At 37.2% G+C, this 19881-nt stretch overlaps 1 protein-coding gene across 17 annotated transcripts in view; it reads right to left on the reverse strand.

Annotated features, from left to right (window-relative positions):
• Nucleotides 1-19881, reverse strand: part of NF1 (neurofibromin 1) — a 240759-nt gene that overhangs the window by 6029 nt on the left and 214849 nt on the right. For 7 of the 17 annotated variants that reach the window (XM_036340624.1, XM_036340626.1, XM_036340622.1 and 4 more), the window contains 9 exons: nucleotides 19138-19269; nucleotides 18065-18200; nucleotides 16323-16480; nucleotides 13701-13823; nucleotides 13174-13304; nucleotides 12902-13002; nucleotides 11700-11869; nucleotides 11336-11382; nucleotides 9906-10122 (listed from right to left, as the gene is read on the reverse strand). In XM_036340624.1, coding sequence (XP_036196517.1) covers nucleotides 9906-10122; nucleotides 11336-11382; nucleotides 11700-11869; nucleotides 12902-13002; nucleotides 13174-13304; nucleotides 13701-13823; nucleotides 16323-16480; nucleotides 18065-18200; nucleotides 19138-19269 — 1215 coding nt within the window. Of the gene's footprint in view, nucleotides 1-9905; nucleotides 10123-11335; nucleotides 11383-11699; nucleotides 11870-12901; nucleotides 13003-13173; nucleotides 13305-13700; nucleotides 13824-15591; nucleotides 15760-16322; nucleotides 16481-18064; nucleotides 18201-19137; nucleotides 19270-19881 lie in introns of those variants that run through there. The other 10 variants (XM_036340623.1, XM_036340631.1, XM_036340630.1 and 7 more) reach the window with 8 other exon arrangements.

The raw sequence follows: 19881 nt of genomic DNA on the forward strand, positions 1-19881 counted from the left end.
CCCTGGTCAGGACACATGCAGGAGGCAACCAATGTGTCTCTCTCACGTCGATGTTCTTCTCTCCCCCTCTCCTACTCTCTTTAAAAGCCAATGGAAAAAAACATCCTCAGGTGGGGATTAAAATTACATAAATTGTAGTTACATAGATTAAGTCACTGAAATGAAGGTGACTTCAAAGAAATACTAAGAATGTTCCATTTTCTGTTTTGTTAAGCAAATAACCTTCATATCGCTACATAAAAACATTTTAAAGCCTTATTTATCTCCAGTTACATTTTAAGGGTAAAAAAGCAAGCCATAACATTTTATACATACTATGACCTCAACTATGTAAAGAAAAGAAACTGGAAAGAGAGGTACCAAAATGTTAATAGTGATTATCTAAGAGTGGTGGAATTATGGGTGACCTTTTCTTCCATTTTTCTGAACTTTCTATTTTTTTCCTAATGAGCCTGTGTTCCTTCTAATTAAAAGCATTACAGTATCTCTTGGCTGGTGTGATTCAGTGGTTGAGCATAGACCCATGAACAAGAAGGTCACTGTTGGATTCCTGGTCAGGGTACATGCCCCGGTTGTGGGCTCCATCTCCAGTGTGGGGTGTGCAGGAGGCAGCCAATCAATGATATTCTTTCTTTCTCACTTCCTCTCTCTCTCCTTCTCTCTCTCTCTCTCTCTCTCTCTCTCTCTCTCTCTCTCTCTCTCTCTCTCTCTCTCCCCCTCTCGCCCCTCTCTCTGGAACAACAAAAAGTTACAGTATCACTCACTGACTTAGCCCCATCACTCAACCCAAAGATTCAATGCTATGTGAGAGGTTGAGGTCCTACCTCTGCTCTCAGATTCAATATTCTTCTCAGTTCAATTCTTATTTTTGTGTGTGTTTTCTTCCTATTTAATGACCCAACTCTACACTCACACACAGGTAAATGTGGTATGGCTGTGACTCCTAAGTTTAACCGCACAGCAAAAATGTTGTACACTAAGGATCAAAGGAGAAGGTGACATAAAAATATTGCATGGTTGTTTTCAAGAAAACAATAAAATAAAAACTGCATTATACTTACACCAAAATATAGCATCTTGAAAAAACCAGGTTGTATGACAAGAATGATCTTAGTATCAGGTTATGGCATTTAAGTTTCTAAGCATCATCCCCACTTTGGAGAATTTTGGCACCATTCATTGTTTTTACCCTCTTAAAACTGAATCTAAAAACTTTCTAGAAGTTGGTGAAGGATTTGGTCTCAACGTTCTAAAGGAAAAACTGTCACATTGTCAGTTATTCTGCTCCAATGGAGACAGAATCTACCTGGACTAGTCCCTGCTATGTTTTAAACTAGTCAGCAGACCTCTGTGCTGCATTGCTTCTCATTGAGGCCTCTCTAGAGCTTTGCATCCATTTCTCTCACGCCCCATGCTCTCCCTTCTGACCCTCAGTGGGCACAAAAACAAAAATCTATGTAGTGACAGAAACCCAGGGGTCATCACTCAAGTGGAATCAAGGTAAAAACTTCAATCAAGGTCCTGATTGGCTAGCTTGGATTCCCCCGCAGATGAGCTGTGGCCAAACATGCAGCCAGTGACAACCATGCAGGGCAGAAGCAGCTGGGAATCCTCTATAGCAATGTACTAATAAGCACTATGCTCAATGGATTGTGGTAGTATATTATGGATAAAGATGCAAATCCTAAGTAAAAGGTGTTTTTGCTCCAAATTTAGTGAATTGAGTAAATTACATTACATTATAGTTGTTTAAGTTACATGTCCATTTCCTCTGCTTGCACGTGAGTTCCTTGAATGCAGGTATCAGGGTTTGCTTATTTTGACAACTGGGGATATAGATCTGGCCTGACAAATCATTAAAACACCTAATTTTGGTGTTTGTTTTTTAAAACACCAAAACCATTTCCCGAACTAGAACCTGATATTTTCATGACATGATAAAAAGGACTGGATCCCTTTTAGTTCTTGAGAAGCTGAGGGAAAATGGGTTAGGTGATTTGTGAGAAGTTAGACAACAGCAATGAAAGCCTAATAATAACCCCTATCTCCCACCACCTGCACAGCAAAAATAGTAGGTTATGACTGCATTGCTTAGCTTATTACACATTTAATGGGGCAAACCTATTCAAAAAGTCTTATTACATGCACGAGAAGGCAAACATGTCAGAAGACCCAGGTCTGAGTCTGGGTTGGATCAGATCTAGTTCTAGTTCTTACTCTGGCCATGAAGGATCAGCAGGTTTGCCTATTTCAAAGGGTCCTTAGAAGAATCAGACGAGATAATCTATGTGAAGACTTTTTGATAATATAATTACTATACAAATTAAGATTCTCCTAATAGCTGAAATAACAAAGACCACATGATATACTAAAAGGAGTTTTAGAACAAATGCATAGAACTTGAACTTTATACTAGAATTTGTAAAATTACTGAAACTAATGTAAATAAGCACAAAAAATAAATCTTGAAAGAAAAGACAACTATAGCTTCATATGCTTTAGTAAACACATTCATGGGTACATGTTAAATATAAATTTAGAAATATTTGTATTTTGAGCTAGATATGCAAAATAGTAACTATAATAATTTAAAAAATTTAATGGACTTTCATCAATTGCTAACACTTTTTCTATTTAGTCTAATCTTTCTACATAATAATTATAGAAGAATAAAAGAAAAAAGGCATCTTTTATAGATTAGCTGTGAGTATATCATATCATACTTTTTCCTTCTTAGTACTTAGCGCTAACTAAGGACCATATTCCTTTTTTAAACACATGGGTGATAGAGTGGACAGCCAGGTTTAATTTGTAAGAAAATACTGGGGTTGATTTTTTTTTTTACATTTGGGAAAAGAAATACTTCCTAAACTAAAAACTCCTCAAACCACACACCCTGCTTACTCTATGAACTCTCCACAGTCTCTTGCTAACCTGCCCCTGTCAGTCCAGCGCTCGGGGAGTAGAAACAGCTCCCTGTCCTCAGTCTCCTAGACCAGTGGTCAGCAAACTCATTAGTCAACAGAGCCAAATATCAACAGTACAACGATTGAAATTTCTTTTGAGAGCCAAATGTTTTAAACTTAAACTATATAGGTAGGTACATTGTTATTAACTTAATTAGGGTACTCCTAAGCTGGCCTTTGCTAAAAACGTCCTCAATCTGATTGAGGTATGTTCGCTGAGATCGACCTCTTCCATTCTCCCATCCACACTCGTCTTGTATACCTGTTTCGCCCAGGCGGAAAACCGACTTCTGTGCATGGGCCACGAAGTTTCAATCGCACTGTATGTGCGCGCCTGCACATGGTATTTTGTGGAAGAGCCACACTCAAGGGGCCAAAGAGCCACATGTGGCTCGCGAGCCGCGGTTTGCCGACCACTGTCCTAGACCAGAGGGCACATAGGGACCCTAAAGCAGCGGCTTTCCGAGGTCCCCGGGTGCTAAGCCACTGTGCCTACAGGGCCTGGTGAGTGAGTCTCATGCCGTGTGCCCAGGACGAGTGCAGGGAAAGCAGTGTTTCGTGCAAAGATGATGAAAGGGAAGAGTACCTTGATGAGGAAACAGCTGCATGAAAACTGCTGATTTAGAGCAAGGCAGGGAAGCTTCACAGACACAGAATGAAGAAAAAACAAGAGTGAGTGATGGCCGTAAGACATAAAAAGGGTGAAATGTGATTAGACACTGGATACTTATGTTCCTGGGTTTCGAAGGAATCTGGTTTTAACTACTGAATTCTGACCATTAATTTCCTAAATATTACACTCTGTAAATAAATGGCAGAACTTACAATTTTACAGACAGCTGTGTTTTTATCACCTTTATTACAATTAAGCATTTTAGTTTAAATCAAGGATTAAACTTAAAAATACAATTTAAAATTAGCAGAAATTGCACCAAGCAATTGCTGAGTTTAAAATTATTTTCCTCCCTTAAATACAGGGCAATAACAAATAAAAAGAAAAAAATAAATCAAGAAAATACCAGATAAAGTTCTGGGGATACTATAAGCAGTTCACTAAAACATTCAAATCACTTCTGAGATTTTTAAGTAGCCTCAAAATAACTTTAAGAGTGAGACATTTTACACCTGGTAAACATGTTGGGAGTTTACTGACTTAGAGCTAAGTCTACAGGCACACCTCGGAGGTATTTCAGGTTTGGTTCCAGACCGCCACAATAGAGAAAGCTCTAATTTTTTACTGGTGGAGTAGCTTCCATTAGTAAAAAAAATGCAACATCCGAGAAGGACAATAAACAAGGTGTGTCTGTACATTTGGGGAAATGGTTTTGAGGAACTATCACTGTGCACACAGCTGTCACACTGCTGGTCTAGGAATGCCTCCCAGGAGGGGGTCTGCATTACAGAAGCAAAGTGAGTGGACAACTGTCAGGCCTAGACCCAGCCCCAAAATAAAGTGAAAGAAAGGAATTAAAAATAAAACTCAATTAAATAAGTATTTGCTCCAAAAAAATGCAAGTTCATTTATTAACAGTAAAATAAGCTGATCAAAGAAAAATATTAAATTTCTTTTCTAGTAAGAAACATTTAAAATAGCCCTAGCCAGAACAAAATACCATGCTGCTGTAAAAAAGAAGGAACTCTTGCCATTTGCAACGGCATGGATGGACCTGGAGAGCATTATGTTGAGCGAAATAAGCCAGTCAGAGAAAGATAAATATCTCATGATCTCATTCATTTGTGGAATATAATGAACAACATAAACTGATGAACCAAAATAGAGCCAGAAAAAAAACACAAAACATTTTAGAATATGATAGAAGTAATCCTGGTATCTGCAGATTTTTAATATTTCTTATAACTTTTGTGATATTATACTATGTTAGTACAGTTTTGGTAACATTATTATATTCAAAATCTTTTTTTCTTGAAATATTTTTATTGCATGTAATATTATACTTAAAACCATTTTTCTTGATATATTAAGGTTTATTGCATGTAACATTATATTTAAAATAATTTTCCTTGAAATATTAATGTTCATTGCATGTAACATTATACTTAAAATAAGTTTTCTTGAATTATTAATGCTCATTGCATGTAACATTATTATATTTAAAATAGTTTTTCTTGAAATATTAAAAAAAGAAAAGAACAAAATAAAATAGCCCTAGCTGGTTTGGCTCTGTGGATGTAGAGCGTGCGGACCAAAGGGTCCCAGGTTCGATTCCAGTCAAGGGCACGTACCACAGCTGCAGGCTTCTCCCTGGCCTGGGCCCTGGTCAGGGTTCATGCAGGAGGCAACTAATCGATGTGTTTCTCTCACATCGATATTTCTCTCTGTCTTTCCTCTCTTTCCTACTCTCTAAAAATCAATAGAAACATTTAAAATAGAGCACAGACTTCTTTTTTAAAAAAGTATAATACATACCTCACACTTTTTGGGAGTAAAAAATATAAAACTTTTGCCATAATCATTACCCGATTATTCTTAAAAAAATACTCCTTTGAACTATCAGCATACTTTATGGTAAAGGTACAACATGATGAATACCACAAAGCAAGTAAAATAGTTAGCTGTGTACACTTGGCCACTCTTACTCTTCTAAAATCTACTTGAGGGCAGGTATCATGTTCTACCAGCTCCCCCACTCCCTGGGGTCTAACAGAGTCCCTTGTATGTAGTAAACAATGAATATCTGTAGAATAAATGCCTGTGGACTTTTGGTTATCTAGGCTTACTCTTGTACTTAAAATAAAAAAAAATATGTACATGTAGAATTTGTGGTCAGAAGAAAATAACTTTAGCTCCAAACCCGGTACTGAGATCTATGGGGAAAAGCTGTTAAGTCTTTGGTGACCAGGGTCTCCTTCATTTTTAAATGTCCCAGGTATACACCTACAAAATAGGTGTTCAAATGTTTACTGAATTAAATTACAGTGTGAAAAATAGAAGGAGGTCTTGGTAGAATATAAATTAAATTTCACATTAGAAATGGGTCTATTTGATTTCTTTTTAAGTCCATATAGCTCCATCTCAGTTTTTATTTCTGGTACACTTCCTGTGTAATACCTAAAGAGGATGCAGGGAGACTGCACTTGAAATGGGCGTAGAGTACTCAAAATAAGGCTCTAAAAAAAGGCTTCACTGCTCATTATCTAGAACCATTCATGGCTTGGCCTTATGCAAAAAGAAAGTCCCAAATTAACAAAAAGAAAGTTAATATTTAGCATAATAGCATTTTTAGGTAAATAGGGTTTATTTTCTAGTTTTAATCCTGGTTCTTCAATTCACATCTAGCTCGCTACAGTGTACCTAATAATGGATCACAATGTCAAATTTGAAATATTCTTATATATCACAGAATAAATGCTATGGGTTCTCTTGAGGACTATTTTAGTGGCACTTGGGAAAATCTGAAGAGGGAAAGTTTTATGTCCATTTGGCTAAACTGTCTATTTATGTCCAGTTAACACAAATTTATATGCACTGACTCTGAATACAGTCCATTGGCTCCACGAATGCCAAGTTCAGTTTCTACGAGGGAGGGAATCAGAAGACAGTTATGCATTTTAAATGTGGATTTATAAAACAGTCCTGTGCTAAGGGGACAGACAAGTGGGCTATGATAATCTCTCAAGAAGAATGCATTTTCAGAGTCAAATGCTTTATTTTAAGTAACCACCACTTCCTCAAAAGCTGGTGACTGATGAATTACCAGCCACATTTTTATTTAAGTAAGGTTAAATGCTTGGGAGGAAGAAGTTCATAAATTTCTTACCTAGCTGATTTCAGCAAAGAATGCTGGAAACTACAAGAAAATACAGTTCAGTGTCAGAGCCTGCTAAGCACCACAGAGTTAGAATCCTGCATTGACATGGAAGGTCTATGGCAAAGGGCTGAGCTGTGCAGAGCAGCAAATTTTGCTTTTTCACACAGGACAACAGAGCATTCACCTGCTTACAGCTCAGTTGACTGGGCACAGATTGATGTTGGGTAATTTGATAATAAACTACACAGAGCTTCTTTAAACATTTCTGATGGGACCTGGCTGATGGGAATGGAGATAGGGAAATCTGCTTTCTGTACAGCTAAATAGCCAAGTTGAAATGCTAGACTGAGCCTGGAATCTGGCTAAGATTCATCACTTCTTTCAGCCCACTGAGACCAGCAACTCAGCTCCATAAATTGAGGAGACAAGGATATGATTACATGGAGCTAAAGACATAAAGCAGTATACCTAATTACATACAAAGTATTAACTCCTGTTAAGAGTATCCCAGGAGAGCAAATAACAAAAATACAATAACTGGGTACAGAGGTGAATCAAAATCCTTCATGGAGATGATGAACCCACAATTTAGAGATAAAAATGGGTTTCATGGGAGAATAAAGTCATGATTGAAAAGATAAACCTTTTCTCCAAAAACATGTAGTGAAATAATCTGGCAAACTAAAGGACACACAATTTACAATTTAGAGACCGTAAATGCTGAATACAGTGATTCTACTTAGTTAATTCTATTACTTTTAAAGCTTCAGTGTCTTTTGAAAACAGCCAGAGGTTTCTAGGGGGTAGTAGTCTATTTGAGCACCGTCTCTGAAGAAGCACTGGAGGTGACACCACTGGTTTAAAACTGCAACCAAAACCATACAGCTATTCTCTGATTTTTATAAACAATTCTAAGAGGTTACAGAATAGGACTATTTTTTTTAAAAAGGCAAATGATATAGATAATGTCCAACTAAACAGAATGTCCAACAAGAACATAAGCGATTAATCAACCAGCAGGGGAAATTGTACTAGTCACCTTTATTTTAAGCCTGATTATTTTACTGTCTCCAGTAGAAATCCCCTACCAATTAATCTGGGTACTAAAATAAAAATTAAATAAAAACCCAACAATCATTTTGACAGGTTTAACATCACTTTACTAGTAGCCAAAGAGGCAAAAGTTTGCTCAAAATGAATCTAACTTTAAAAACAAGAGAACCAATATTAATTTTCTCACTGGGATCAATATTATAAGCAACAAATAACCCAGAAAACAGAGAGCCTTACAGAAGAAAAGGAGTGCTGGACTTGAGGTAAGGCAGATGGAAGTAATGAGGCGGCAATAAACAAACGAACAAATGAAAGAACAAGGGACAGGAAGGCAGGAAGAAGATGACAGACACATCATAGCTTTATAAAGTAATGAATGTGTTAGAAAGAACACTGGACAGGGTTCTAGATAAGAACTGTATGATAGAGCAATGAGCTTAGCTCTTCTAAACCTCAATCTCCCTATTGCACACAGCGCTGTGAGCCTAGAACTAAGTAACCCTACAGTGCTCCCAGCTCCAAAATGCTAAGATTTTAAAGGGTGGGGACAATGGTGAGGGAAAGAATTCAGAGGCCGCAATATCCAGAAGAAAGTACAGTTTAGCTGTTGCCCTTGCTTTAGCAGTTGAAATGCCAATTATGAGGCAAGAACATTGGCAGATCCTAGGGCAGTGCTTTTCAAAGTCCCTGAGCACGAGAATCACCTGGGTTGTTTATTAGACCAGATTGCTGGAAGGGCCCACCCTGGGGCTCTTTGTGCAGGAGGTCTGGGGTGGGATGCTAGCATTTGCATTTCTAACAAGCTCCCAAGAGATGCTGACCCTACTGGTCTAGGACCACACTCGGAGACACACTATCCAAGGGAATAAGTGACAGAGGGCAAATGAACAGGGTTATATTGTGGGGAGGGGGAGGAGTTGGCCAGGTTTTTCTTATTTCTTGCCGAGAACTGCAGGGGTTGGTATAGAACCTGGTAAGGCACAGTAAGGTGAGTGAGAAATAAATGCTGGATCAAATACTTTCTTTCTTTTGCTAACGAAAGCTTAATAAATATAGTTATTTAATATAATGGTTTATAATATGAATTGGGTATCTGCCAAGGTACAGATGCTTAAATGTTTATGCAAAACTGGGATTATAACCCAGGGATTCTATTTACGGATCTTGAACATCACAAAATAGTTATAATACATCATTTGGCTTTTTAAAAGAAAATCCATGCTACCACTTAAAAGTACTATGTATAGTAACTTTTCCAATAATGGAACTTTAAACACAAAACCTTAAAAAAACACACATTTAGAAAGGTATCTTTCTGAGTAGGAAATGTGGCCATGAAGGATCTCTCCTTCGTTGCCCACTGTCATCACAACACACAACGGCATCAGTTCTATAGCCAGGACCACCCCCAGGGTCATGAGTTGTATGAGACCATTCACTCTGACGCCCAGCGAGCCCATAATTCTGCAGGTCTGCCACGTCTGCCATCTTGTCCATCTCAGCCCACTGAGCTATTAGCTCTCATTTCTCAGTGCATCCCCTTAGTCGCATGTTGAATTGCATGCTTTTCCCACCTGGACCTAAGAGTGACTGACTCCACAGTAAGGAGTCTGCTTAGGAGCTTTAAGATGTTACTGCCTTGAGATGGCCTTTCTGTCTGGTTGTGTACTTACGCTACCTTTTCAGGCTGGTTTCTAGATTGTTAGGTGGCTGCTGGCTGCAGGGAAGTGGGGTTCTACCTTGTGTTTCTGGATATAGTCTGCTCTGTCAGAGACACAGAAGCCCTTGGGGCAAGGTAGTGCATCTGGTAAGGGGACTGTAATTCTGTCCACTTATGGGGAATGTGCTTTAGGTTGCTCTTCCTGCCCAAACGCTTAACTTACAACCTTGGAACACTGTGAATATTAAATATTTCACTATCTAATATATAAATGTTTAAAAGTAGAAAGCTTTATAGAATAACAAATTCCAATCAGCTACAAAGTAAAGAAGAAATGTAAAATGAACCTCATGATAAAAAAGGAGCAAAAACTGCTGAAACTGGTAACAAGGGAATTCCTAATGTTGGTATATTAATAGTATTGTTCAGATTTATAAAAAGATGACATTTACTGACCTGGGGAATGCTGGGAAGTTGCAAGTGAGGTCATGGAATTAGAAAGGTTAAGGTTAGCAGTGATACTAAGCTGGCTCTGCACTGCAGGAGGATAAGGAGATGTGGGTGTCAGGAGGGACTCCTCACTGGTTTCTTCATCAATTCCAGGCAAATACGTGTCAATCAAGGCATCAAGAAATTTAACAATAAGCTCAGCATAGTCTGGGATTTGTGTTTGCTGTAATGGAAAATAGGAAATTACTTTAGCTCCATTCTTTTTTCATCTCCTTAGAAGCCAAAAATGATTAATTCAATTTTCATTTTAGGCTTCAATTTACTATTTTTTTCTTCCTTTGTATTACAGAGCATTTAAAAAGGGGGTGGAGTAATATTTATAGACTACCATGAGACTCACAACTGGGAATATTATTTGGCTTACACTTTCAGGTTCCAGAAGAACCTGCAATTACTGAAAGCCATGCACAGACAAAGACCAAATTAATCCTGAGACAATACAATTACAGGAATGCTGTCTAGTCAATTTTCCAAAACAGAGAAAACAGGCAGAGCATGATCATTCCAGCTGCCATTTCGAGATTCACTGTGAAGGGCTCAGAGGGTTACTTGCAATCAAACTTCAGAAATTCCTGCATGGTGTAGTTATTTCTGTGATTTCAGGCCCATTTTTTTTTTTTTTTTAATGACAGCCTTTACATAGCATGAGATATTCAGTGATAACTAACCAATATAAATTAACTTCCCAATTCTTAAACTTACAATAAGTTTTAGGTAACCCATACAATTTAGTGGCCCTGTATCTGCAATGCTGCACTAGGTACTATGGGGGGAAGAAACAGACATCCTGCCTTCAAGGAATATCAGAGACCATATCTAGAGAAAATAATTAAATACACATTCACGTAGCACTGTACCAACTAATGCCAATCAAAGAACAAACTGAATAGGAGTAAATAAGGATATATTCAGGGAAGAATAAATCTAACCCAAGAGGTTTACATGAGGTAGATTTTTTTCCATTATGTAATTTTTTAAAAATTGAGGTTTAATTGAGTTATAACATTAGTTTCAGGTCATGAGGTAGATTTAAACCATAGACAATGCTCCTTCCTAATTACAAGATACTTAAGTGTGTGCATTAGCATCAGCAGATACATGAGGGACTGAGAGCAGAAACTTTACAGAGATTTATCACACCCTTCTGAAAAATCAAACATAAATTGAACTGAGTTGTTTTCTATAAAAGCTAATATATAAACATATTAAAGGTGCTGCCTCTTAGAAAGAATCTGTGGTGGAAACTTTAATAAAAATCAAGTGTTTATTGTGAATCATCATTTTGGTTTTCAGCATATTCTGTGCTTTTAAAGCAGGCACACTAATATGAATAAAATCTTTCGTTTTGTCAATAGAGAAAAACACTTTTTTCTTACCTTTGAAAAGGGTCCTGCAAACCGCCACAAACCATTAAAACCAAAACCTGCAACAAATCAAATGTTACTCTTATAACAAGCAAGAGACTTTTAATCTTAACAGAAATTAGTTACATAGTTAATGATACAGAAAACAGATACCCCACATTGAAAAATATGTGTCAAAGTAGACTAAAACTCACTTATACTCAGTATAAAATCATACTTTAATTTAAAAAGTTGTCCAACCAGTTATTTATTGAACATAAAATCAAGAGTCAGAAAATGGCATATGGAGAGAGAAGTATAAACAAGACTACCCCTTCTAAAGAATTCTTTAGTCAGTGCATTTTATAACAGCGCACATGTTAGCAAGGGCACCAACCATCCTCCTCCCGATACATGTATTTACTTTGCAGGTAAGACGTTTGGTATTGTGGTGGGGATTCTTCATGGTACACCACACTCTGCACAATTCCATGAATTGGATTTAATAAATTTGGATCTTGGCACAATGACAACAGAGTGTTGATCTTAGAGTCCAACAAATTGTGCCTAAAAGACAAAAGTCAACAGGAGAACATTTTAAAGAAAAATTAAATGAAAATATGTACTGAAAAACATATTACACAGTTCCCAGAACCATGTGATAAAAATGAAGGGGGAGGAGTGGTTTTCTAAAATTTCTACAGTGACTCTGTGTGTTTGCTTTGTTGCTGTTGTTTTTAGTCATCAGGGAAAATATGGTACAATCAACTAGTACTGTCCATATAACCATGCTTAACCATCTGTATGTGGTGACTGTTTGCTCAAGACAAGGTTGGCTTCTGTCTGCCACTATTAGCATAATTTACAATCATTTATTTCTGCTGACTGTTGACATGTACCTAGAAAGTTAAAGTAAATTTAATATTAACTAGTGTTTAATAATGTTGAATCGGATCAAATAAGGCAAACAAGATTATTTGGAGGGGTTGAAATATCTGATCCAATGCAAAACTTACAAGAAAATTAACTATTTCTAATCAGGCTATCACCCATTAAAATAACCAAGAGCCAACTATTTAAAATTCTGAAAATTTTAAATGATATTTAACAAAAATAATGATACTACATAGAAGGCCTAGATCAGGAATAGAATTCCCCCAGTTTCTTTGGTACCTCTTTGAGGCCAATATGCTTGTCACCCTTAGGAGAGCATAAAACTCATCTCCCAAAGAGGTCAATTTTGTTTTCATTTAGTGTGGATAGGTACAAAAGCTCTACCAAAAAAGAAGCCAAAACAGATATGCTGATTTAAATATAGTAGTCTCATGGTATGCTCCTAAGTGAGGAAATAAACAATGCTCATCATGATGAACCACTTAAGAAAATCAACCAGATAAGAAAATGCTTTTCCTAAAGTGTGTTATAATCACACTAGTCTTAGCATCTATTAAACCACCATCTAAGCTAAAACCAGTCACATTATCTTACCTTCTCTTCTCCACAACCAGTGAACATTACTGGGTGGCACTTTGCCTAAATTTTTGTAAAACATTTAACTTCAAGACAGACACAAAAATTAAACACAAAAGGAATACTTACACAACAGGAAAAACTTTGGGGAAAACAACACTGGCTTCTGCTAAGTATTCATAAAGAATTCGTTGATCAAACTCATCCGTGGTATATTTTACCAGTGTAGCCTGCCAACGTGAAAAAAAGTAAACAGAAAATATATTTTGTGGCTGAATTGCTATCTGTTTTGAGAAGCAGAAGACAGCTTTCCTTTTATGTTTTCAATATTTAAGGACTTTCTAAGAGACTGGAAGAAAAACTTGAGGCGGGGGGGACCCTAAAAAAGAGAAAAACCTTACCAGAACAGTAAGAAGAAGTGCTTGGATCTTTGGATCAGTAAGTACTTCCTCATCCAAGAGAACATTTGATTCTGACACTGAGACTTTACGTAAATGTGGGTGCTGTTGTGATGAGGAAATCCTCTGAGTTTCTGCAGTAACATACGGAGTAACATGATCAGCTGTATTAATAGTACATACTAGACACCACTTCACCTAATACATTTTAATGTTACTTATAAAACTCAATAGCTTTTTCGTAGACATTTAAAATATAAACATCATGCAGAATTACTCTTCACCTATACAAAAGTTTTGACTAGCTATTTACAATGCTATAGATTATATATATATATGGTTACTCTATACAGAGGTTTTAGGATAACAGTCATTTTAAGAACTGCATGGCTTATTTTTTGAAAAAGAGCAAATGTTTCTATATTTCATCCTAAAGATTCTAAGAAATGGCTGGAAAGCAAATATGGCTTTAATGTACTCTCCCACCTGATTTTCAATGATCTAGATCAATTATTAACTTTGTTTCTCACCCATTTCATAATCAGTTTCTGCTACTCTCCTCATTTTGGGGGGTGTTGTGATCCCTGATTCCATTTCTTGCCTTTTAGGAGCCTTTGTGTCTGATATCAAGTGATCAAAACTTTTCCTTGTTCCTATAAACAAAAGTTACAGAATATGGAAAGTCATTAACCACAGTGTCTGTGATTAGGATTATATTAAAAAGAAAATGTTTGGACACAAAGTGTTTAGGTTTTCACTTAAGGACCCAAAGAAAGCTCAAACATATCCCTAGGGTGTGGTTTCTCTCCTTTATTCTCCATCTTCTCAAGGAATTTTGGTCTCATAGCTTTCTGTTTCAGGGCAGGATGTACCTTATTGGTTCAAGTTAAACTGATATTACATTCACTACACTATAGGTAAACTGATCCCCACCAACATGTATAATACTTGATAATAAATAAATATGGGGTATACACTGTTAATAGTAGCCAAGATATGTCTTCACAGCCTTTTAACAATTTAAATTCTGCTGGTGCCAAGAATTAGACAGTAACATATAAGAATTTCCAAAAGTAGGCAAGTTCAAAGATTGATTTTAATTCTTTAAACTTTGAACAAAAGATCTGCCTGCCTGAAAGTACTAAATAATAGATACATTGCAAGATGCTTCAAAAATAGCTAATAGGCCAAGCAGGAGTGGCTCAGTGGTTGAGCATCAACCTATGAACCAGGAGGTCACAGTTTGATTCCTGGTCAGGGCACATGCCTGAGTTGTGGGCTTGATCCCATTGGGGGGTGTGCAGGAGGCATCTCATCAGTGATTCTCTCTCATCATTGATGTTTCTTTCTCTTTCTCTCTCTCTCTCTCTCTTTGTCTCTGAAATCAACAAAATGAAAAATATTTTTAAAAAAGCAAATAGTACCATTTCCCACTGGCCTTTGAATTCTCTAATCCTGTATTGCACTGATGTTAAATAGCTTTCTCTTACTTAAAGTACTGAAGTTGGATTATCTGGAACTTGCACTAAGTCTTGCCTGTTCTATTTAGGAAATCTATCCCAAACCTGACTCCTCTTCTTCGTCCTCCCTCTGTGCCTGCCGTAGCGCAGCCTACACCATGTTTTGTTTGGATTGCTGTATCAATCTCTGAAATGGTCCCCTTGCCAAAAATCTCTCCCTATTTCTCCACATGGTAGCCAAAGAACTATCATAAACAAAAATTGGTGATGTCCCCTCCCATACTTAAAGATCCCTGCTGGATACACGGTAAGGCTAAGTCTCTTAACACAGCCTACAGTTCCCCACAATATAGTTCCAATCCTTTTCTAGCCTCATTTGCTACCCAACTGCCTTTCCTGACCTGTCTTTATTCAGGCCATTCATTCCCCTTCTCTCGAATGCATTCTGTCCTTGTCTTATGTCTACCTGGCAAGAATATATTAAATCTTTAATACTCAGTTCAGACATTACCTCCTTTCTGCAGCTTTTCCTAACTTCCTCAGATCCTCAGATTCCCCTCAACGAGACTTTACTTTTGTGATACCTAGGATGTTGTTATCGGCTGATTATATGTCTTGGCCACCAAACTATGAGCTCTTCAGAGCAGAGACCATAACTTTTTCATCCAGCACACGAGTTGAATGAAATTAATACTGCATTTTCTCTGAAACCAGTTTTTCATTTATAACTTCCTTGGCATGAAAATTCAGAATTAGAAAACACAAAGTAACCAGGAAACTCCTAGAAGATTATTTATGGCAAAGTATAAACAGAAAGGAACTCAAACAAAGGGAAACAGCCCTATGTAACTAGCAACAAGGATTGATATTCATGTTTTCAAGGTTTACTGGCAGGCTATTTCACACTATTGTTTGTTCACTGATTTCCTTATGAACACAAATTTTCCCAATACCTAGACACTTAAAAATATACTTGCATGGATAACTGAAACCCACTAGCCGTCCTCAGTGTTGGTGACTGAAATATGGATCCCAATGTATTTCAGGAACAATGTTGTGTGAGAGCTCCATTTGCATCTCCTCTGTGGTGAGGTGGACTCAGTGAGCTCTCATTACCTGCTGTCAGCTGCTGAAAAGGGAAAGAGTCTCACGGCACGTCAGGTGCACGTCTCACTGACAAATGTTGATGTAACTGAACAATCTTAACTGTCAAGATCGTATCTTACAGTAATAGAAAAACCTAGTATTAAAAAATCTTACTGTTTTGTCTTTTTAAAGAAAAGATGGCAAATAATGTTATTACAGCTTCATACCATACTAATGTATCCTGTTCTCTCTCAGATAATTAGGAACAGTATTGTTAAAGGCCCTGCAGCTGAGTGAGTAGCTAATGTCTCTCCCACTCCCATTTCCCTGCTGCCTGGCCACAGCAGAACAAAACAAGGCCGGCCACAGTATTTAGTCTAAGAATCAGAAAAATACTGTTTTAAGGTGTCATTTTCATTCCTCATAACTGATATGGCTTAATTGATCCATCAAACGCTCTTGTAACTGTCATCAAAAACTTTGCTACATCAAAAACAGGAAATTTTGATAAACTTGAACAGCTTCAAATAATTTTCTAAGAGTGAAAGTATCTGAGCATTAAAAAAAATAATTCCAAGAGATCTTAGATAATTTAGAGACACAAACCAAGTAACTTCTTCGTGTTGGCCTGAGAAGGCTGCCCCATGTCCAAGCTCATGGATTTCCTGGCCCGGGGACTGGTCTGGCCCACTGTTGGATATGTGGCTGCAAGGTACCCTTCAGAACCTTTGGGAGAGGACCATGGTTGATTCTCCTTCAGAGTCCTGAGAGATTTAAATGATTGAGAAGAATTAATCAGCATGGTGAAGAATATAACCATTGGTTGCCCCTTCCACCTGGCTGTCCTATGATAGTAATCAATTAATTTTAAACTTGTGAATTAAAAGGCTTTTGAGTACAAACTCTTAATGTATCTTCAGAAAGAATCCACTTTCTTGGCATGGTATCTTATACATAGATCACAGAATGCTCAATAAAATTGTGCTACATTGATTTTTAAATCAGGGAAAATCAAGTCTAAATAGGCAATTGTATTCTTAGTTCAAAGATCAAGAAAATCAACCTAATTTATACTTTGACAGGGGAATACACACAAACTCACTTTCTCCTTTCCAAAATAAAAAGGGTATACCTCAAAGAAATAGAATCATAGGAATGACTGAAGAATAAGACTGTCGAAAACCAAGTATGGCTCGAAAGCTTTTGCATACATTGTTAAAATTTCAGTGGGAAATTATTGGGGGCTTTTAATGAAAAAGTGGCATGTTGATAAATTGAATGATATAAGCTCTATAAATATAAGATTACTTTCCTATATTGAACATTATTTAAAATTTAGATACTTTCATTTAATTGGTAATATAGCAAAATCCCTAAATGATATTTTCATGTAATTTCTCTTTTATAGAGAAAAATGTACTACCTCAAAAACACATATGTAGTGGACATATCTTATTATCTTACTAGAGGCCCAGTGCACGAATCTGTGCACCAGTGGGGTCCCTTGACCTGGCTTGCGGGATCTGGCTGAAACTGGCTCTCTGACACCCCCCAAGGGGGTCTCGGATTGCAAGAGGGCGCAGGCCAGGCTGACGGATGCCACAGGTGCCCGATCGGGCCGGGGAGGGATGTGGGAAATTGGCCAGCTGGGGAGGGACTGCGGGAGGGCTCCAGGGTGTGTCGAGCCTGTCTGGCTCAGTCCCGATCGGCCGGACCCCAGCAGCAAGCTAACATACTGGTTGGAGCATCTGCCCCCTGGTGGTCAGTGCACATCATAGTGAGCGGTTGAGCAGCCTTAGCATATCATTAGCATATTACACTTTGATTGGTTGAATGGATGACTGGACGACCAGACACTTAGCATATTAGGCTTTTATTATATAAGATAATCTAAATTATGTTATAAAAAACTTTTAAATAACTTTAGTGTGATATAATACAACAAATGTGTTGGCATGTACATTTCTTTTATAAGAAGTTGTTTTCATTAACCAACTTAGTTGTTTTTCATTAACCATGTAATGTTGCTTAAATTTCATGCCAGTTTTTTTCTTAGGTCCTTTCCTGTAACCTAATGCTTTTTAAGATCACTTATTTTCATATTCAACTGGTTTGTACTTAAAAGAAGCAAGCTAATGTTAACAGTAGCACAATGAGATTAGAAGGATAATTCTTCACTAACCCACATAAAATACACTGTACATTTATAAAAACAAGTTTTAATTTACAAATTCTTCCTAGATTATCTCTATATTCCCTCCTGGATTTTTCTGCTGCATGCCTCCATTAGCAAATTAAATTAAAACCTGAGTATAATTATGTAATTGTGGCAGAAGAAGTCCATTTACCTATAGCTAGGGTCACTGTGATGAATAGGATATGTATCCATAGGAACATTTTCCATTGAAATATCAGTAAGAAGAAGAGACTTTCTATGTTTTAGACTACAGCGACTTCGAACTTCCTCAGACACTGTGAGTAAAGCTACGAGGAAAAAGAAGGCAGATTAGAAAATTTAACAAATCAGCAGCTGACTTAAAACAGGACATACTTCTTATAACCTCCTGATAAGAATAACAGCTGTTATTGATCAGTAGCCCTAGGGAGTACAGGGTTTAAGGATACAAAACACTGAGGATAGACTTAACAGCCCGTTTTTGGAAGCCTGTACATAAACATGAAATAAACTAAGAAACTTAATAAGCATCTTATATTTGAAGTCCTCTAATGAACCTTTGAGCTCAACAAACATAAAAAGTAGACAGAGCAGGTAGTATGAGGTCCATTTCTCTGAGATGTAAATGATTCAAACAAAAGTTGCCACAAACTGAAGTCTGCTAAACTGGGAACCATCACTTTCCATCAAATGACTATACATAAGTGTTAAGTATTGCTGAGTAGAGAAATCAGGTAAGAGCAAATAAGGTAATGGAATGGTGGGGATGGGCAGACATTTTAGGTAAAACAAATGGCATCAGGATTGAATATTAAAGAGGCAGAAAGGCACTTTTAGGAGATGGCAAATATATTTCCTTAAAATAGGCCATCCATCTGGAGAGGTAATGAAAAAATGAGGCCTATAAAATTTAGAGAAAGGAGGACAGAATCAGCAGGCTGCTCAAGGGCCCAGGCTGCTGGGCCAAAGAGTTCTGATTTTATGACAGACAATAGGGAGCCACATGATATCTTGAAACAAAGATAACAAAAGGAACACACTTCATATTTTAATGCAAATTCTTTTATAAGAAAAAAATATTTTTGGCAAAACTTTCAATTTAACCACCACCATGGAATGGAACTGTGAACGCTTCACCCTGCCAAACAACCGGCTGAAGGACTGACCCACAGGTGTCTGCATCTTTTTGAAGGTCCTTAGATACAGATGTGGTAAGATTAATTTTGTCTATTTTGTGTTTTTTACCTGCTAAGTAAGCCACGCTCTGTGTATTCACCTCAAATTTGTCACAATTCCTATGTTTGTTAACCAAAGTTAGTAGCGTATGCAAAATTCTGACTGTTCTTGCAACAATGGCAGGTGAAGGATGTCTGTACCCTACAAAAAATAAAAACAGAAGAGGTAGTTTATTCTTCCAACAGGTATCTGCTGAGTGCTTATTCTGTGACTAGCAACTCTGAAAGGAAAGAAGGCCATTTGGAAATAAAACAAACATTTGTGAGAAATTAATTATACATAGGGTTAAATACCAAGTTGTGTAGAACAGAATGTTTCTTAGAACTCTAAGGCAGTGGTCGCCAACCGGTGGTCCATGAGATCCGAAAGGTTGGCGACTGCTGCTCTAAGGTACCTCAGGGAGAGGAAACCAGGAAAGATGATTGTGTTTTAGATCTTCCATTCCCTAAAGCAGCAGAGATTTTTAAAAATCCCATGAAACTCACTTTAAGATATATCATGAAAATACGTTTCTATTGCTTAAAAATTCTGATTTTTTCCATCATCATTTATCCCCCCTATACCCTCTCCCACTCCACCTCTGCTCCCCTAAAAATACTTTTTTAACTTAAAGAAAAAGCCTAAATGACAAATGAAGTATATGCTTTCAAAGCCTAAAGAATAGGGTTGATTAAAGGGTAAGCTTAATTTTCAGACAGTGTTTAAATCACTAATGCTACTACATTTTAAAATAGGAGCTTGTGCACTTAAAAT

This window comes from Myotis myotis, unplaced genomic scaffold (assembly GCF_014108235.1).
Source record: "Myotis myotis isolate mMyoMyo1 unplaced genomic scaffold, mMyoMyo1.p scaffold_m19_p_17, whole genome shotgun sequence".
Taxonomy (NCBI): Eukaryota; Metazoa; Chordata; class Mammalia; order Chiroptera; family Vespertilionidae; genus Myotis; species Myotis myotis.